Genomic DNA, 13,500 nt, shown 5'->3' on the forward strand with positions numbered 1-13,500 from the left:
CCTGCATGGTTTCTGCCCACCTACCACCCACACTGAACTCTCCCTAATACTTCCTTTTAGGTGGCCTCTTCTTCTTTCATGTACATGAAATCATTTTACAAGGAAGTTCCATATCCCGCCACACACGGACAGGCGGGATCGCTTACCATAAACAGGCAATCCATACCAATAGACCCAGTGGCAATAAAACAATGTTAAAATGTTAAAAAAAATTAAACAACTATCTAATCTGATCAATTTATGCCTGTTGCATATCTGAAAATATCCTTAACTGGAATGGAACTCAATTTAAAATTTTGAATTATCATGCTATAAAAATATGTAAGTCTTAAAATAGAAGATGCGCCATCTCAAATTATCTAACATCCCACCAGCGATGAGTCATGCCTCTGGGAAATGTCTCTTTGGTTCATCCCACCTGTTGGCCAGTTGACAGAGAGATGGCTCTTAAAGTCACAGAGCTGGGAGCCCAGGTCCCAACCCAGGGCTGCTGTTCTTTCAGTTTTATCCCAGTTGAGTTTCTGCAAATAAATTCAGTACTTAGAGTGAAAAGCCCCCAGTTATCTCTGCATCCTTCTGGGTTTGCCTGAGGAGAGCCAAAGTGGTTTATCGACTAGACCAGGCCACAATGACCAGAGGATGAAAGAGCAAGTAGTGTAGGGGTACTGGAAGCTTCTGAGAGACGAAGAGAGAAGTCAAGGGGCAGAGTCAGTGTTGAAGTAAAGTAGGAGCTGAAGTCAAATGCTGAGTATGACATCTGAGGACAGGGCTGGAGGCCTAAGGAGCATATAGTTCTGTGCTTTGCGAACTGACGTGTACTCTGGGAGGCAAGACCCACATACACAGGAAGAATTACAAAACCAAACTGACTGGAAAGATAGGCACTCCACATAAGGCAACCATCACTGTGGCCACAGTTTGGGGAGGGGGCACGGGTGGGAAAGACATTGGGATGTCCAGCAGCTGGATGGGAATGAACAAGGTGACCCAGGACATCTGGTGGTTGTAATCATGGCGACTCAGGGCCATTCTCATGGGCCCAGATTGGGGGCAGTTTCTCCCCAGAACAACACATGGACCTTTCCATTTCAAATAAGCAGATCAACCTCTTGGGCTTGAGAAGAATGAAAGGACATGACCTACGCTCACTTTTTGATTTATGTCTCTCCTAGCCTCCCTGCCTTCCTCAGCACCATCATCTGCTACGAGTTACCCAACTTCAGGTAATTTCGGTTGTTCTTGATTGAGGAACTGTAACTTCTCTTGGCAAAGTCACCCTAGATAGTAGGGCAATGGTTTAGGGGCCCAATGCCCTGGATCTGTCATCCTGGCTTCATTACTTATGAACTGTGGGATCTCAAATAAATCTCCGAACGAGCTTGTATCCCGAGTTCCTCCTGTAGCTAAGGAGGAGGAGGAGGATAATAGCATTTGCCTCCTAAATCCATGTGGAGACTCGGTGCTCTCTCTGTGTAGCATGGCTGGAGCAGTGCCTGACGTGTGGGCACACGATCTAGGGGCAGCCGGCTCCTTCCACGCACCACCAGGATTCATCTCTCTACGTCCTGCTTTCTACCTGACAGCATTACAAAGAATGAAGGAACGGAATGCATGACTTGGTCTTTGTGACTCTGTGACCGGCTCACTAGTTGTCACATTGTAAATTAGGTCAGCAGCCCGTCTGTGGCAGAGTCTTTAAGAGTAAAATGCAATATGCAGAGGAGTTAGGAAAAAGAAAAGACCTCAAACCTTCAAAGGAAGCACCAGGGTAGGTTATACTGAACAGCAGTGACCCCCAAATGCTTGGGGATGCTTTCCTTAACATCTATCTGCTTAAAAAATGAAAATGATCAACCCCTGTGCTCTGATTTTCTGGAGTGTGCATCAGCTGCCTCTCCTCTGGGTGCACACACCACCTGGCCAATGGAAGGCACCCCCCTACCCAGCAAGGACTGTGGAAGGGAATCAACCTAGAATCAGAAACTGTACATGACCCACAAGGCGGAGGGCCCACCACCAGTTCACTGAGAGGTAAACATGTTTGACACTTGAGATGTTGTATCCTGGTCTTCTTTTGTGTTTCCCTCTATTCTCAGCATCTTTCCTGAAGAAGCTGACAGAGGTGCCCACATCAGCAGGTAAGCTCTTCCCCCGTCCTCCGCTGCCTTCCTTGACTCGTGCTTTAGTTCAGAAACACTCCAGTGTGACTGCTGTGGGCAAAAGCATTCCGGCTGGAAACTTTCCTCCACAGCCTCAGGCAGGTGCACAGGTGGCTGCTGCTGGAGGGAGGACTGAGGATGCCTGGGTTCGCCTAGAAAATCTGTGGTTGGAGAGTGAGTGACAAGAAGCTTCGAGATGCAAGAATGGCTTCTGGGGACTGGTCTGGAGGGCTGAGGGTGGCCCGCTCACTCCAGATCTCCCCCTTCCCTGCCAACTCCCACCATGAGTTGTCCTTGGCTGTGTTCTGAGCATACCCGGTTTCTGTTCCCTTCTGCAACACCGCCCTTCCACCGTGAGGGGCAGCCTGGAATGTCCGCACATGGGTGGTGGCACCTGATAGATGGGAGCCATTGTTATTGTCAGTTGATCAATGTGTGCAAGGGGACACAGAGAATATTACACACACACACACACACACACACACGAATTGGTATGTGCATGTTAGCTTCTCATGAAAAATTCGGCAAAGACTTCACAAGACACAGTAGAAGAGCAGAAGCAGCTGTATACAGTGAGGCGGGTCTGAGCCAGCGGCTAAGGAGCAAAAACCATCTGTTAAGCAACTGCAACCTTTGGAAACCCAGTAACACTCAAGGCAAAAATAAATGAGTGAATGAAGTGGAGAGGAGAGTAGATTTGTTATCACTGATTATCAGTGGACAATTTCCAAGAAGTGCTGGCCCCGCTGGCGGCCTTTCGGATGAGCCTTGACGGAGGTCCACCAAGTTCTGGGCCTGCGGCTGATGAATGGGTCAAGCAGGCGTGAAGGCCGAGTGGAAGTCTACTACGCTGACACCTGGGGCACGGTGTGTGAGGACAGCTGGTCCCTAGAGGATGCCCACGAGGTCTGCAGACAGCACGCTGTGTCCTGGCTGTGTCCTGGCTGTGTCCGCCCTTCTGGAAGCCAGCTGCGGCCGTGTATCAGGCAATCTTCCCGGACGATGTCAACTGCCCTGGAAGCGAGTCCTCCCTGGGGCAGTGCCCTCCCAGAGGCCGGCTCACACACAACTGGGACCACCACCAGACGCTGGTGTCATCTGCTCAGGTGGGCACAGGTCCCCTCCGGGCCGGTCACGGAGCTGTCTGGGCCAAGCCTAGAAATTTGCAGATGGACTTTGGAAACGTCTTCACGCCTTAAGCTTCTCCATGTCCAGGACTGATTTCTGTTCCGACTCTGAAAAAGTTGCCAGCTGCTTAAGGTATGGGAGGGCCCCATTCAACCCGAGTGACTGTAAAGGTTAATCCGTTGCAAACTAGAGAAAGTAGTGGTACTTAATCTCCTAAACTTGTCGGAAGATTAAATGCGGTACTCCTCCTCGTACAACACTTAGTCAAGCCAATGACGCACGATGAACGCACAACATGTTAACTCTTTTGTTGGTGGTGGTATTTTAGTTACTAAGGCAAATTCTTTCAGAATCACTATCTCAGAGTTTTGGGCCTGGCTGAACAAAGCCAGAGGGGACAGCCCCAGATGTGTAAGCACAAATGTTTACACCACCTCGTTGAGTGGCATTTAAACTGAGACAACGATCTTTGAACCATTCAACTGCCCTCATTTCTATTATTTTTTAAAAGATTTTATTTATTTGTTCACTTATTTTAGAGAGAGAGAGAAAGAGAAAGAGAGCAGAGGGGAAGGGCAGAGGGAGAGGGAGAGAGAATCTCAAGCAGGCTCCATGCTCAGTGTAGACACGGGGCTTGATCTCACGACCCTGAGATCACGATCTGAGCCAAGAATAGGTGTTGGATGCTTCACAGGCTGTGCCACACAAGGGCTCCAGCTCATTTCTATTATTAAACCACCCTCACGTTTCCTTTATCTCTGCAGATTCTTCAGCTGCTGGACATCCAGGTATCTGTGAGTTCACATCCATTTTATCTGCTGATTGGTGACGAGCCACCCAGAGCAAGGGTCCCCACACTAGGTCTCTCTCCCTACCCTTCACTTTCCCTGACAATGCCCTTAGCTCCCGACCTTTCCCAGAAGCTGAAGTCCCAGAGCTGTTTCCCATTCCCAAGGGGCCCTACTCTGTCCCCAGAGGGAAAGCTGTTCTGGGTTTTAACGGGTTTGATGGCATCTTTCCCATAAATGAGACCTGCATGTCAACAGGACTGAGACGCCGGCTCCTGACCCAAAGGGGTGGCTGATGCAACAGAGGTTGTGGCAAGCCAGAGAAGGCAGGAGGCTCTGAGGGCAGGTGGGCCTGGTGGTAGACATTTCCAGGCCCCACCTGCAACCCCACCTAGGCCCTGGATGCTGCTGCTGCTGAACTCTGTGGTTCTGAGAAGCTCCCTGGGCCAAAGGGGCCATACCTTCACAATCCCAACATCCCCTTTATTTCTTTTATTGTCTTCCTCTTCACCAGAATAATATGTACACATGTATGAGCTACCATCAAATTTTAAGTACTAACAATTCGATTGGAGATTGGACAGAATTGTTTAAGGGCAAACAAACTCATGCATGTGAGGTAGATGGTGTTGAGACAATTATGCAATCGCATCATTGGTTTGGAATGTACTCAGGATGACTGTTTTCTTTTTACAGATGCTTCAGCTCCTGGGGAACAGCCACATGTTTTCCAACCAATAGGTATCTTTCCCATTTTTACATTTTGTGACTTCTTTTCTTAGGCTGGCCTTTGCGGCCAACAGAAATGTAGCCAACATAATTTTCCTGGCCCTGGTGATGTCAGGAATAAAAATTGTGCTCATCGGAGGCAAGCTGGTGATGTGCTGGGCCGTCCCCGTGTGGGGACTTTTTCAAGGAGAGCCAGGCGCCCACACTCCCTCAGTGGCATCACTGAAAGGCCTATAGGAAGGCCCTGATGCACACAGTGCTCTTGGTGGCCCTTCTATAAGGGGATCCCATGAACCAGCCCAATCTCTGGGGCTCAGAATCTGCTTTTGGCTGAGGGGCAAGTTCCAGTCCATCAGCATCTTAGCTTCTTGGAGGAGCAACACCCCTCTTCCCCTGCTCGGTTTTCCAGCCCCAACCTCTTCCCTCGTCCTCCAACAAATACTCCATCCTTTTTAAAATTCAAGTAAGGTGAAATTAATTTCATTCTGAAAAGTCTATAACATTTTTCGAGAGACCTGGGTAAGAAATGTGAAGTCTAAACTCCAGGCATTCCGCTGAACCTGTTTTGAATTTTGAGAGAAGCCACATGACAAAGGACACCCCAAACAGGAAGAAAGCAGAAACTTGTTTTCAAGTATGTCTTCTACGAAGCCACCATGTGGCCCCGATCCCCATAAAGAAATGGCTCAGTGAGTGAAAAACACTATAGAGGGTGAGCTAAATTTCAGAAGCAAGAAGGAGCCACTTGGTCTCCTCTGCATGTATCATCTCCTTATGGACACAGGCTGCCTGGGCAGAGGGCAGCAAGCTGCAGACTGGGGTACAATTCTCTAACTGGAAATAGTGTCTCATTTGAGAGTCGAGGGAACCTTCTCAAGCCTCCTGCCCTTGGCTCCTGCAGACCTGCTGGTGGTGCAGTGGGCAGCCAGGAGGAGCAGGTGTGAGGACTGCATGGAGATCCTCTACAGCAGTACCTGGTGTGTGACCCCCTCTGGGGCCTGCTCGCTGCATGGGTGGTGTGCTGGCACCTGGGCTGCGGAATGGCCCTGGTGGCCCAAGAGGTAGTCTGTTTGGTGGCAGCTCAGGCCCCATCTTCCTGGATGATGTGCGTTGCCCGGGCAATGAGAGCAGCCTGGGCAGTGCCACCACCTTGGCCTGTCGGTCCATAACTGGACGCAACAAGGATGCTGGGCCGTCTGCCCAGATAACTGACCTTTCCCCAAGACATGGTTCCCTCCCCAAGCAGCAGAGTCAGATCTGCCAGAGGGCCAACCCTGGAAGGCTCGGCGTCTGAAGTCATGAAAATAACTCGTCCCATTTGCCTGGAATATTCCCAGTTGTAGCACTGGAAGTCCCATGTCATGGGAACCCCTCAGGTTCAGCTAACCCAGGACATCGGTCACAGTAGCCTCAAGTGTGCCTGATACCACAGCCTGTTCCCTGAGCCCTAAGAAGAGAAGGGATCCTATGAGCAAAAACATGCCTGGCAAGCAAGAAGTTATGCCCCTGCTCAAGACAATTTTTAATTTCTAGGAATGATTTTTGTGTGACAATCTCCTAAGTTTCTCATGAAGGTATTTCTCAGCTCTCCTGATTTGCTGATTGCCCGAATAGGGATTTTTCTTGCCATTAGGGATGATTTCATGCAACCGCTTAAAAAAGCTGAATGAACATTTAAAAACCCTGCTTGGTTACCTTTTGCTACTAAATGATGTACACAGCGAGTATCTGTGACTCCCACCCCACGGCCCAGAGCCACCCCCCCTCAGAGGGTTGGGGGGAAACAAGGTCCCCAGACAGGTGAAGATGCAGAGGAGGTGAGAGTATTTCTATCCTACCCTTTTGTTGGGTAGTTTTGATTTTTAGCCCATAAAGTGAGCGTTTGGTGCTGCAAATGAGTCGTGGTATCTCTCAATGAGAGCTCTGAGTCAAATGGCATCAGATGCTCATCTGTCCTATTTTGTAGCTTCAGATCTGATCGGAGTGGCTATCGATGGATCCTCCCTGGAAGAGGTCAGATAGATGCTTCTGATTAGTGTCCATAAACCAGAATCTCACCAGCGGAGGGAAAGATGGTCTTAGAAATGCAGTTGCCTTTGCCGGGCCGGCCGGCACCAACACACTGGCACAGATGTGGGTTCATGTGCCCACTCAGCTGGTGTGTGGGAGCATTTTGCAGATGGGCACCTACGCTAACGTGAATGCTTTGGGTTTTCTCTTTCAGCTACTGAAGCCGTCCCAGATCCAGCAGAAACAACTCCTACAGTCGGTAATCCTTTTACTGCTTCTCTCGGGGCTTGCTAACTATTGACGCTCTAGGGGGCTCCCTGAGGCTACAGTGAGGCTTCGGGGGAGAGGCTGTGGGCAGGGAGAGGCTGTGGGCAGAGCTGGCCCCTGGTCTAGTCTCTGCCTCTAAAATTTGTCTAATTGTGAATCTGGGCCACTGTACGAGTTTGGCCTAAAGAAAATAGTGAAAAGTTGAATTTGAAATCTTCCCATGCTGCTGCTTAGCCATTTAATGACCCAGTTCTAAAATCAATATCTATCCTTATCCTTGCAGTTATCCTATTTCAGATGCAAAGATGGGAATTCGGAAACACAGTATCTGAAATCAGAGCTAGGCTGGGAAAATCCAGTTGCTGCATTTGTAATCTCTAATTTGACTTTTCCCTATGGGGCTTGGGAAAAGAAGTGAGAGATGGTATAGAGTACTGGAGTTCGGGGTTTGTGGCGGTAAAAACTGCAGGAAAGTCCTATTAAGAATTACTTGCCGAAGTAAGGGGGGGGTTAGGGGAACGTGGAAATTAAAGTGAGGAAGCTCGGGTCCCATCGGGGTCCTCCAAACACCTGCTTAAGATCCATTCTCAACCTTGGCTCCGGAGCCTCTGGGTCCTTCTTGCCTCTCTTAATTTGCTGATATACCCAATGCTTGAACCTACACTCATAAGTTCACTTTAGAGCTTTCAGTGTCTGGCCTCTTCAAGGATTTACCAGATCCCCCATTATCCACCTACTGGGATAATCGCTCTTCCTGGTCCTTGGCTTAAAATTATGTCGTGAGCCTTAAAGCTGCCTTTGTGGTGCTGCTTTGGGGGAGGTCCATGAACAAAACCCAGTCCTTCTCACCTGGACCCTTTGTGAAAGCATTGATCCTATTACCTTGGGGCCTCAGGGGTATGAGATGGTTTCCTTTTCTCCTTTTCTTAATTCAGCCCACGTGTGCACTATCTCAGGCTGCCAAACAACCAGAATTACAAAAGCAAATCAGACAAAATGGAAACACCCACTTTATAATATCTTTCATTTTATGGAGCAAAGACAAGACTAATAGGATTCAGTGAATTCATCTATTTATTTAACAGATATTTCTTGAGCCCTTTCCCTGCACCAAGCACAACTCCACATGAAGATGTAGAAGTGAGCCCAGCAGGCAAAAATCCTGCCCTCATTGGGCTCCCTTACCAGGGGGACAGTTCAAGATCATTTATGTGTTTCCACCACAATAGGTTGTTCACGAAAGTAAATCAATATTGAATCAAGAGTTGTAATATGCTTGATTATGTTAAGGAGCCACTCTCCTTTCGTATTCAGACCTCGGTGCTGCGGTATAACTAGTATAACTAGTTAGATCAATGAAAATGAGCAATCAGTGTTGGAAACCTAAGGTCAGAATTAGGAAGGTTTCTATATTTCGAAACCCTAGGAAATATTTACTCTGCAGAGCATCAGACAAGCAGCCTTCCTGACCCACGCAGGGAGATTATACTGTCCTGGGAACCAACAGACAATTCTCACGTCCATCTTCGTGCAGCCTTAGCTCCAACTCAATCTCACCCAAGAGCCTTTCTTATTTGTAATTTCACATTCCAGAAGTCATTTTTGTGTCTAATTTTAGTATATCTGAGGCATAATTGCTTCAAGTAAAAAGATATCTTCTAAATTTTCCATTCGTGGGTGGGATTTTTGTTTGGAGTTTATCTGATTTCAGTTTTGGCTTTGTTTTACAATTTCAGCATCAGCCTCAGAAGAGACCACTTCGCCTGGTAATTTTATTTTCATTCTTGCTTTAGACAAGTCACAGATGGCTGGATGGCTTTGCATATGGTTAGGGTTAAAGTTTATACATCACCAGAAACTAAATATCAAGCTCACATCAAACTAACACAAGGTGCTCACACATTCACTGAATGCTTAGTAACTGGGGCAGGTAGTGCTCGCATCCCTTCCTTATGGAGGACACTGTGATGCCCACCGTGCGCTCTTGACCATTGGTGCACCTGCAGATCTCTGAAATCAAGTTATAGTGACATAAGCCTCCCTCAGAGTCACACGTTTGGGAATTCAATGAGTTCATTCTTTTAACAGCGCAGGACTTCAGGCATCATGGGCAAAGCTATCCCTGTAATCTGCATTGTCAGAAAATAATAGAGTACCGCATCTCTGTGTGTGCTTCACAATACAGTACACCACCCCGGTCATGTGCAAATTTTTAAAAATAATTTGCGTGACTAAATAAGTTGGGGAAATACCACATCCCTCCCTTGAAGATTCACAGTCTGTTAGCCCATTAAAGTCTCAACAAACCCTATAGTAAAGTGTCTTTTTTTTTTTTTTTTAACACTTGGCTGGACCCAATACTTCTCAAATTTCTTTGACCACTGAAACCTTTGGAGTAGAAATGCAGCATCACAGAATTTGGAGCCCAAGAATCTTGGCTTATGTTCTGACTCTAGCCCTAACCAACTGGGCGATAGTGAGCAAGTCCCCTTAACTTCCAGAGCCTCCTTTCTTCCTTACTCTGGAGAACAGGAGGAGGAAGCTTGTCCTGGACGGCATACACTGGTGCAAGAACACAGTGGTGGGAACTTGGTAGTCACACTACTAAGCATGTGTGCACTACCATCTGCTGAGTCTGACCTGGCTCTCTAATTTAAGCAGCACATGTGGCTTTATAAACTTCCCTCTTGGGGGCCCTGAGGATCATTTTAGGGCTTGAGTTAATCAATATATGACTAAGTAAGTTGGAGAAACACCGTCTCAAAACAAATAAATTCAAGTCAAATTTTCTCTAAAGGTAAACAGTTGTGACAATAGCTCCTGGTACATATTTCCAAAATTTCAGAGCCCTCTGCTAGGCTTGGGAGAAACTGATCTCTAAGAAAATCAGACAATGAAATCAATTTCTCCTTGGTGGTTGGATGTGTGAGAATCAGCTGCCCGTTCTCTCAGGCAAGGTCAAGTTCAACATGGCACCATCTAGCATTTTTTTTTCAAGATTTGGAAGAAACCATAGAGACTGCTCAGACCTGAAGTCACAAACAGGCAGCCCATGGGCCAGTTTTGATGCAGGGAGGGGTTTTGATTCAGACAACAGAGTTTTCTGTTTTTGTTTTTTTAAAAGATTTTATTTATTCATGAGAGACACGGGGCGGGGGGAGGGGGGCAGAGGGAGAAGCAGGCTCCATGCAGGGAGCCCGAAGTTGGACTCGATCCTGCGTCTTCAGGTTCAGGCCTTGGGCCGAAGGCAGCGCTAAACCACTGAGCCACCCGGGCTGCCCCAGACAACACAGTTTTGCCTTTGCAATGTTTAATCTGATTTTAATATTTAAAATGAGAAATTTCATATAAAAGTCCAGATTTCAAGCTTTTTTGGAAAACCCAGAGGGTAGGAAGCGCTAGCATGAATTTTGGCAAGGCACCAATTGCCTGGGGTTGAGTAGAAAAGGAACCCTTTCCATGGGCAGTGCTGTTTGGTTTCTTCCTGGCCTGTGCCAATTATTTCATGTCCATCTGAATGCTTGGTGCCTCCCAAACTTCAATACGCATATAAATCACCTGGAGATCTTTTCCTTTTAAAGATTTATTTATTTATTTAGAGAGAGAGGGAGAGAAAGAGAGAACAGAGTACAAGTAGGAAGGGTAGAGAGAAGCTCAAGCAGACTCCTTGCTGAGCACAGAGCCTGACGTGGTACTCTATCTCACAGCCCTGAGATCATGACCTGAGCCAAAACCAAGAGTCCAACGTTTAACTAACTGAGCCATTCAGGCGTCCCACATGGAAATTTTTTTTTTATTGGTGTTCAATTTGCCAACATATAGAATAACACCCAGTGCTCATCCCATCAAGTGCCCCACTCAGGGCCCGTCATCCAGTCACCCCCACCCCCCGCCCACCTCCTGTTCTACCACCCTTTGTTCGTTTCCCAGAGTTAGGAGTCTCTCATGTTCTGTCTCCCTTTCTGATATTTCCCACTCATTTTTTTCTCCTTTCCCATTTCTTCCCTTTCACTATTTTTTATATTCCCCAAATGAATGAGACCATATAATGTTTGTCCTTCTCCGATTGACTTATTTCACTCAACATAATACCCTCCAGTTCCATCCACGTCGAAACAAATCCCACCTGGAAATTTTTTAATGCAGACTCTGATTCTGCAGTAGTTCTGGGGTGGGTCCTGAGGCTTTGCATTTCTAACAAGGTGATACAGATGCTGCTGGTCCATGGACTAGCCTTTCAGCTGCAGCAGCGGAAGCTGAGAGATGCAAAGGGACTTGTCCAAAGTCACATGTTTGGTTACACAAAGAGCAGGGACTAGAGCCCAGGTCTCTTGGGTCCCAGACCCAAATACCACCTTCTGCATTATTTATTTCCCTTAGCTTAATGATACAGAGAATAGGAAAACAAAATAGGAGCAGAGCATAATCAAATATGGACACAGCTGGAACATAATTTGTAAAAAGGGTGATTAAAAAATTGTTTACCAATCAACTTGATGGACAAGGATGGTATTTAATTAAAATCTCCTTAAATTGTGCTTATTTTGACAGTCCCTGCCTCTATTTCAGCCACAGATTCGGTCCCTGCAACTGGTAACAACTTTTCTGCTGATTTGTCCTCTTACTGCCTTTCGGGGATATTGCTGTGTTGAAATTCTATCGGGCTAGTACACCTACACTATTTGGGTCACTTGGCTGAATTAATTCCTTAGAAAACAGACTGGAATCCAGAAACAGACACAGAGGGCCTCTACACAGCTAAGCGTAGGTCCCAACATTCAAGCTCACATGAGAGTGGTCACAGAGCCTGTTGTTCTTACTTCCTGCACACGCATAACAACTGGCTCTCTGGTCTCCCCACCGACTGTGTATTATGAGAGACAACAAAATAGGGAGAGGTAAGGGGACAGGAAGGGGGAAGGGCTGCTCATAGAACAGCCACCGTGGCACTTGCAGGGAATGCTAACAGATAGTCTGATGGCCAGAGAAGTGTTCAGAAACCCATTAAATGTCACCAGACTTTCTAAATGTTCCAACTTGGAGTCAAAATGCCCCCTAACCTCAACATCCTTTGAGATGCCCTGGATGACAGCCCTGCACAACAGTGGTTTCTTCCTCAAGAGCCTGAATCATGCAGGTTAGACTATGTCTTCTATTTAAAAGAACAGAACAGGGAAACATGCTCCACTTCAGGAGAGGGTTCGTCTATAACGGCTCATGTTTTATTCTGGATGCCTTAACCCTTATTCAGGAGCTTAAGAAATAACTAGTCCTCAAACTTTAATTTTTCCAATAACGAAAGCAGGTAAATGAGATCATAAAAGAGGCAGAACTGGAAAATGCATGAGAACTTTCCGATCCACGGACTGACTTTCCTGTTTGTGTTTCTTATTTAGGCATCATTTCTACTTCAGCAGAAGTGACTTCTTCACCTGGTAATGCCCTCTGCCCTGGTAATGCCCTACTGCAAATGTAGGCAGATGGGACAGCAAGACTGCCTGTGCCATGTCGCCAGGGCCAAAATCAGGGCAGCTCTGGGCGGGGGTCAGGAGGGGAGGAGTGTCAGGTTGTCACTGTCTTTGAGCAGAGTGCCCAGTCTGGGCCAGACCCTATGCCAGGCACAAGGTGGTGGTGGTGCCTCTTGGGAAGATAGTGAGGGGAACTCCTGGCCAGGTGAGATCACCTGTCATAGATTCTCACCATCACATGTCTCTCCTTCATAGCGCTGGTCACAGCTGCACTTTTACAGAACAGGAGCCATGTCTAGCTTTCTTTATTATTTTACTTCCGCATCTAGCGCAGTGCCTGCCATAGAGGAGATGGATGAATCAAAATCTGTTGATTAAATAAAGTCCTTGATTTCTATGCTCCAGGGACAGAGAGAAAAAAAATGAGTTAACTATAAAACAATTAATTTGATAGGTTTTGACCAATTGCCTTTTCTTATTTTCAGAATCTTTTAGTGTTACTGTAACCACCTTAACAGGTAATTTTGATATTATCTATCCATCTTACTTGCTATAAATTATCTTATTCGATTTTCCAGGGAGCTCATTATACAATCTTTTATGTCCTAATCAAATTATTTTATTCTCTAGAGTTTTTAAATATGTTTATATTGACCTGACTTGCATAGGCCACCCCTGTACCCCCGATGATGAATGAATTACAGACAGTCCAGCTAAATGCATGGGCCAAGGGGAAAATTAGTTTAGTCAATTCCCAAACTCAAAAGCAACTCATTCACTGGACTGACTGAGGGGGGGTCTAATGCCCACGGTGGGGGTTTTTCTGGAGATCAACCACAGTGTGGGTGTTGGCAGAATGGTGGAGAGTCAAGCCATGGCTTTGACTGATCCTCCTTAGACGTTCATCCAGCATTCAGTGAGGATGGTCACGTGCCAAGCTCTGTGCCAAGA

The 13,500-nt window shown here is 46.8% G+C and overlaps 1 protein-coding gene across 1 annotated transcript in view; it reads left to right on the top strand.

Annotated features, from left to right (window-relative positions):
- The window catches only part of LOC486923 (deleted in malignant brain tumors 1 protein-like), a 123,015-nt gene that overhangs the window by 95,307 nt on the left and 14,208 nt on the right, over window positions 1-13,500 (top strand). The window contains 11 exon segments of the mRNA XM_038577983.1: window positions 1,173-1,223; window positions 2,097-2,138; window positions 2,470-2,512; window positions 3,054-3,265; window positions 4,052-4,081; window positions 4,772-4,816; window positions 7,029-7,073; window positions 8,818-8,847; window positions 11,633-11,674; window positions 12,478-12,516; window positions 13,035-13,067. Of these exon segments, the coding sequence (XP_038433911.1) occupies window positions 1,173-1,223; window positions 2,097-2,138; window positions 2,470-2,512; window positions 3,054-3,265; window positions 4,052-4,081; window positions 4,772-4,816; window positions 7,029-7,073; window positions 8,818-8,847; window positions 11,633-11,674; window positions 12,478-12,516; window positions 13,035-13,067 (612 nt within the window).

Source organism: Canis lupus, chromosome 28 (assembly GCF_011100685.1).
Source record: "Canis lupus familiaris isolate Mischka breed German Shepherd chromosome 28, alternate assembly UU_Cfam_GSD_1.0, whole genome shotgun sequence".
NCBI classification, from domain to species: Eukaryota; Metazoa; Chordata; class Mammalia; order Carnivora; family Canidae; genus Canis; species Canis lupus.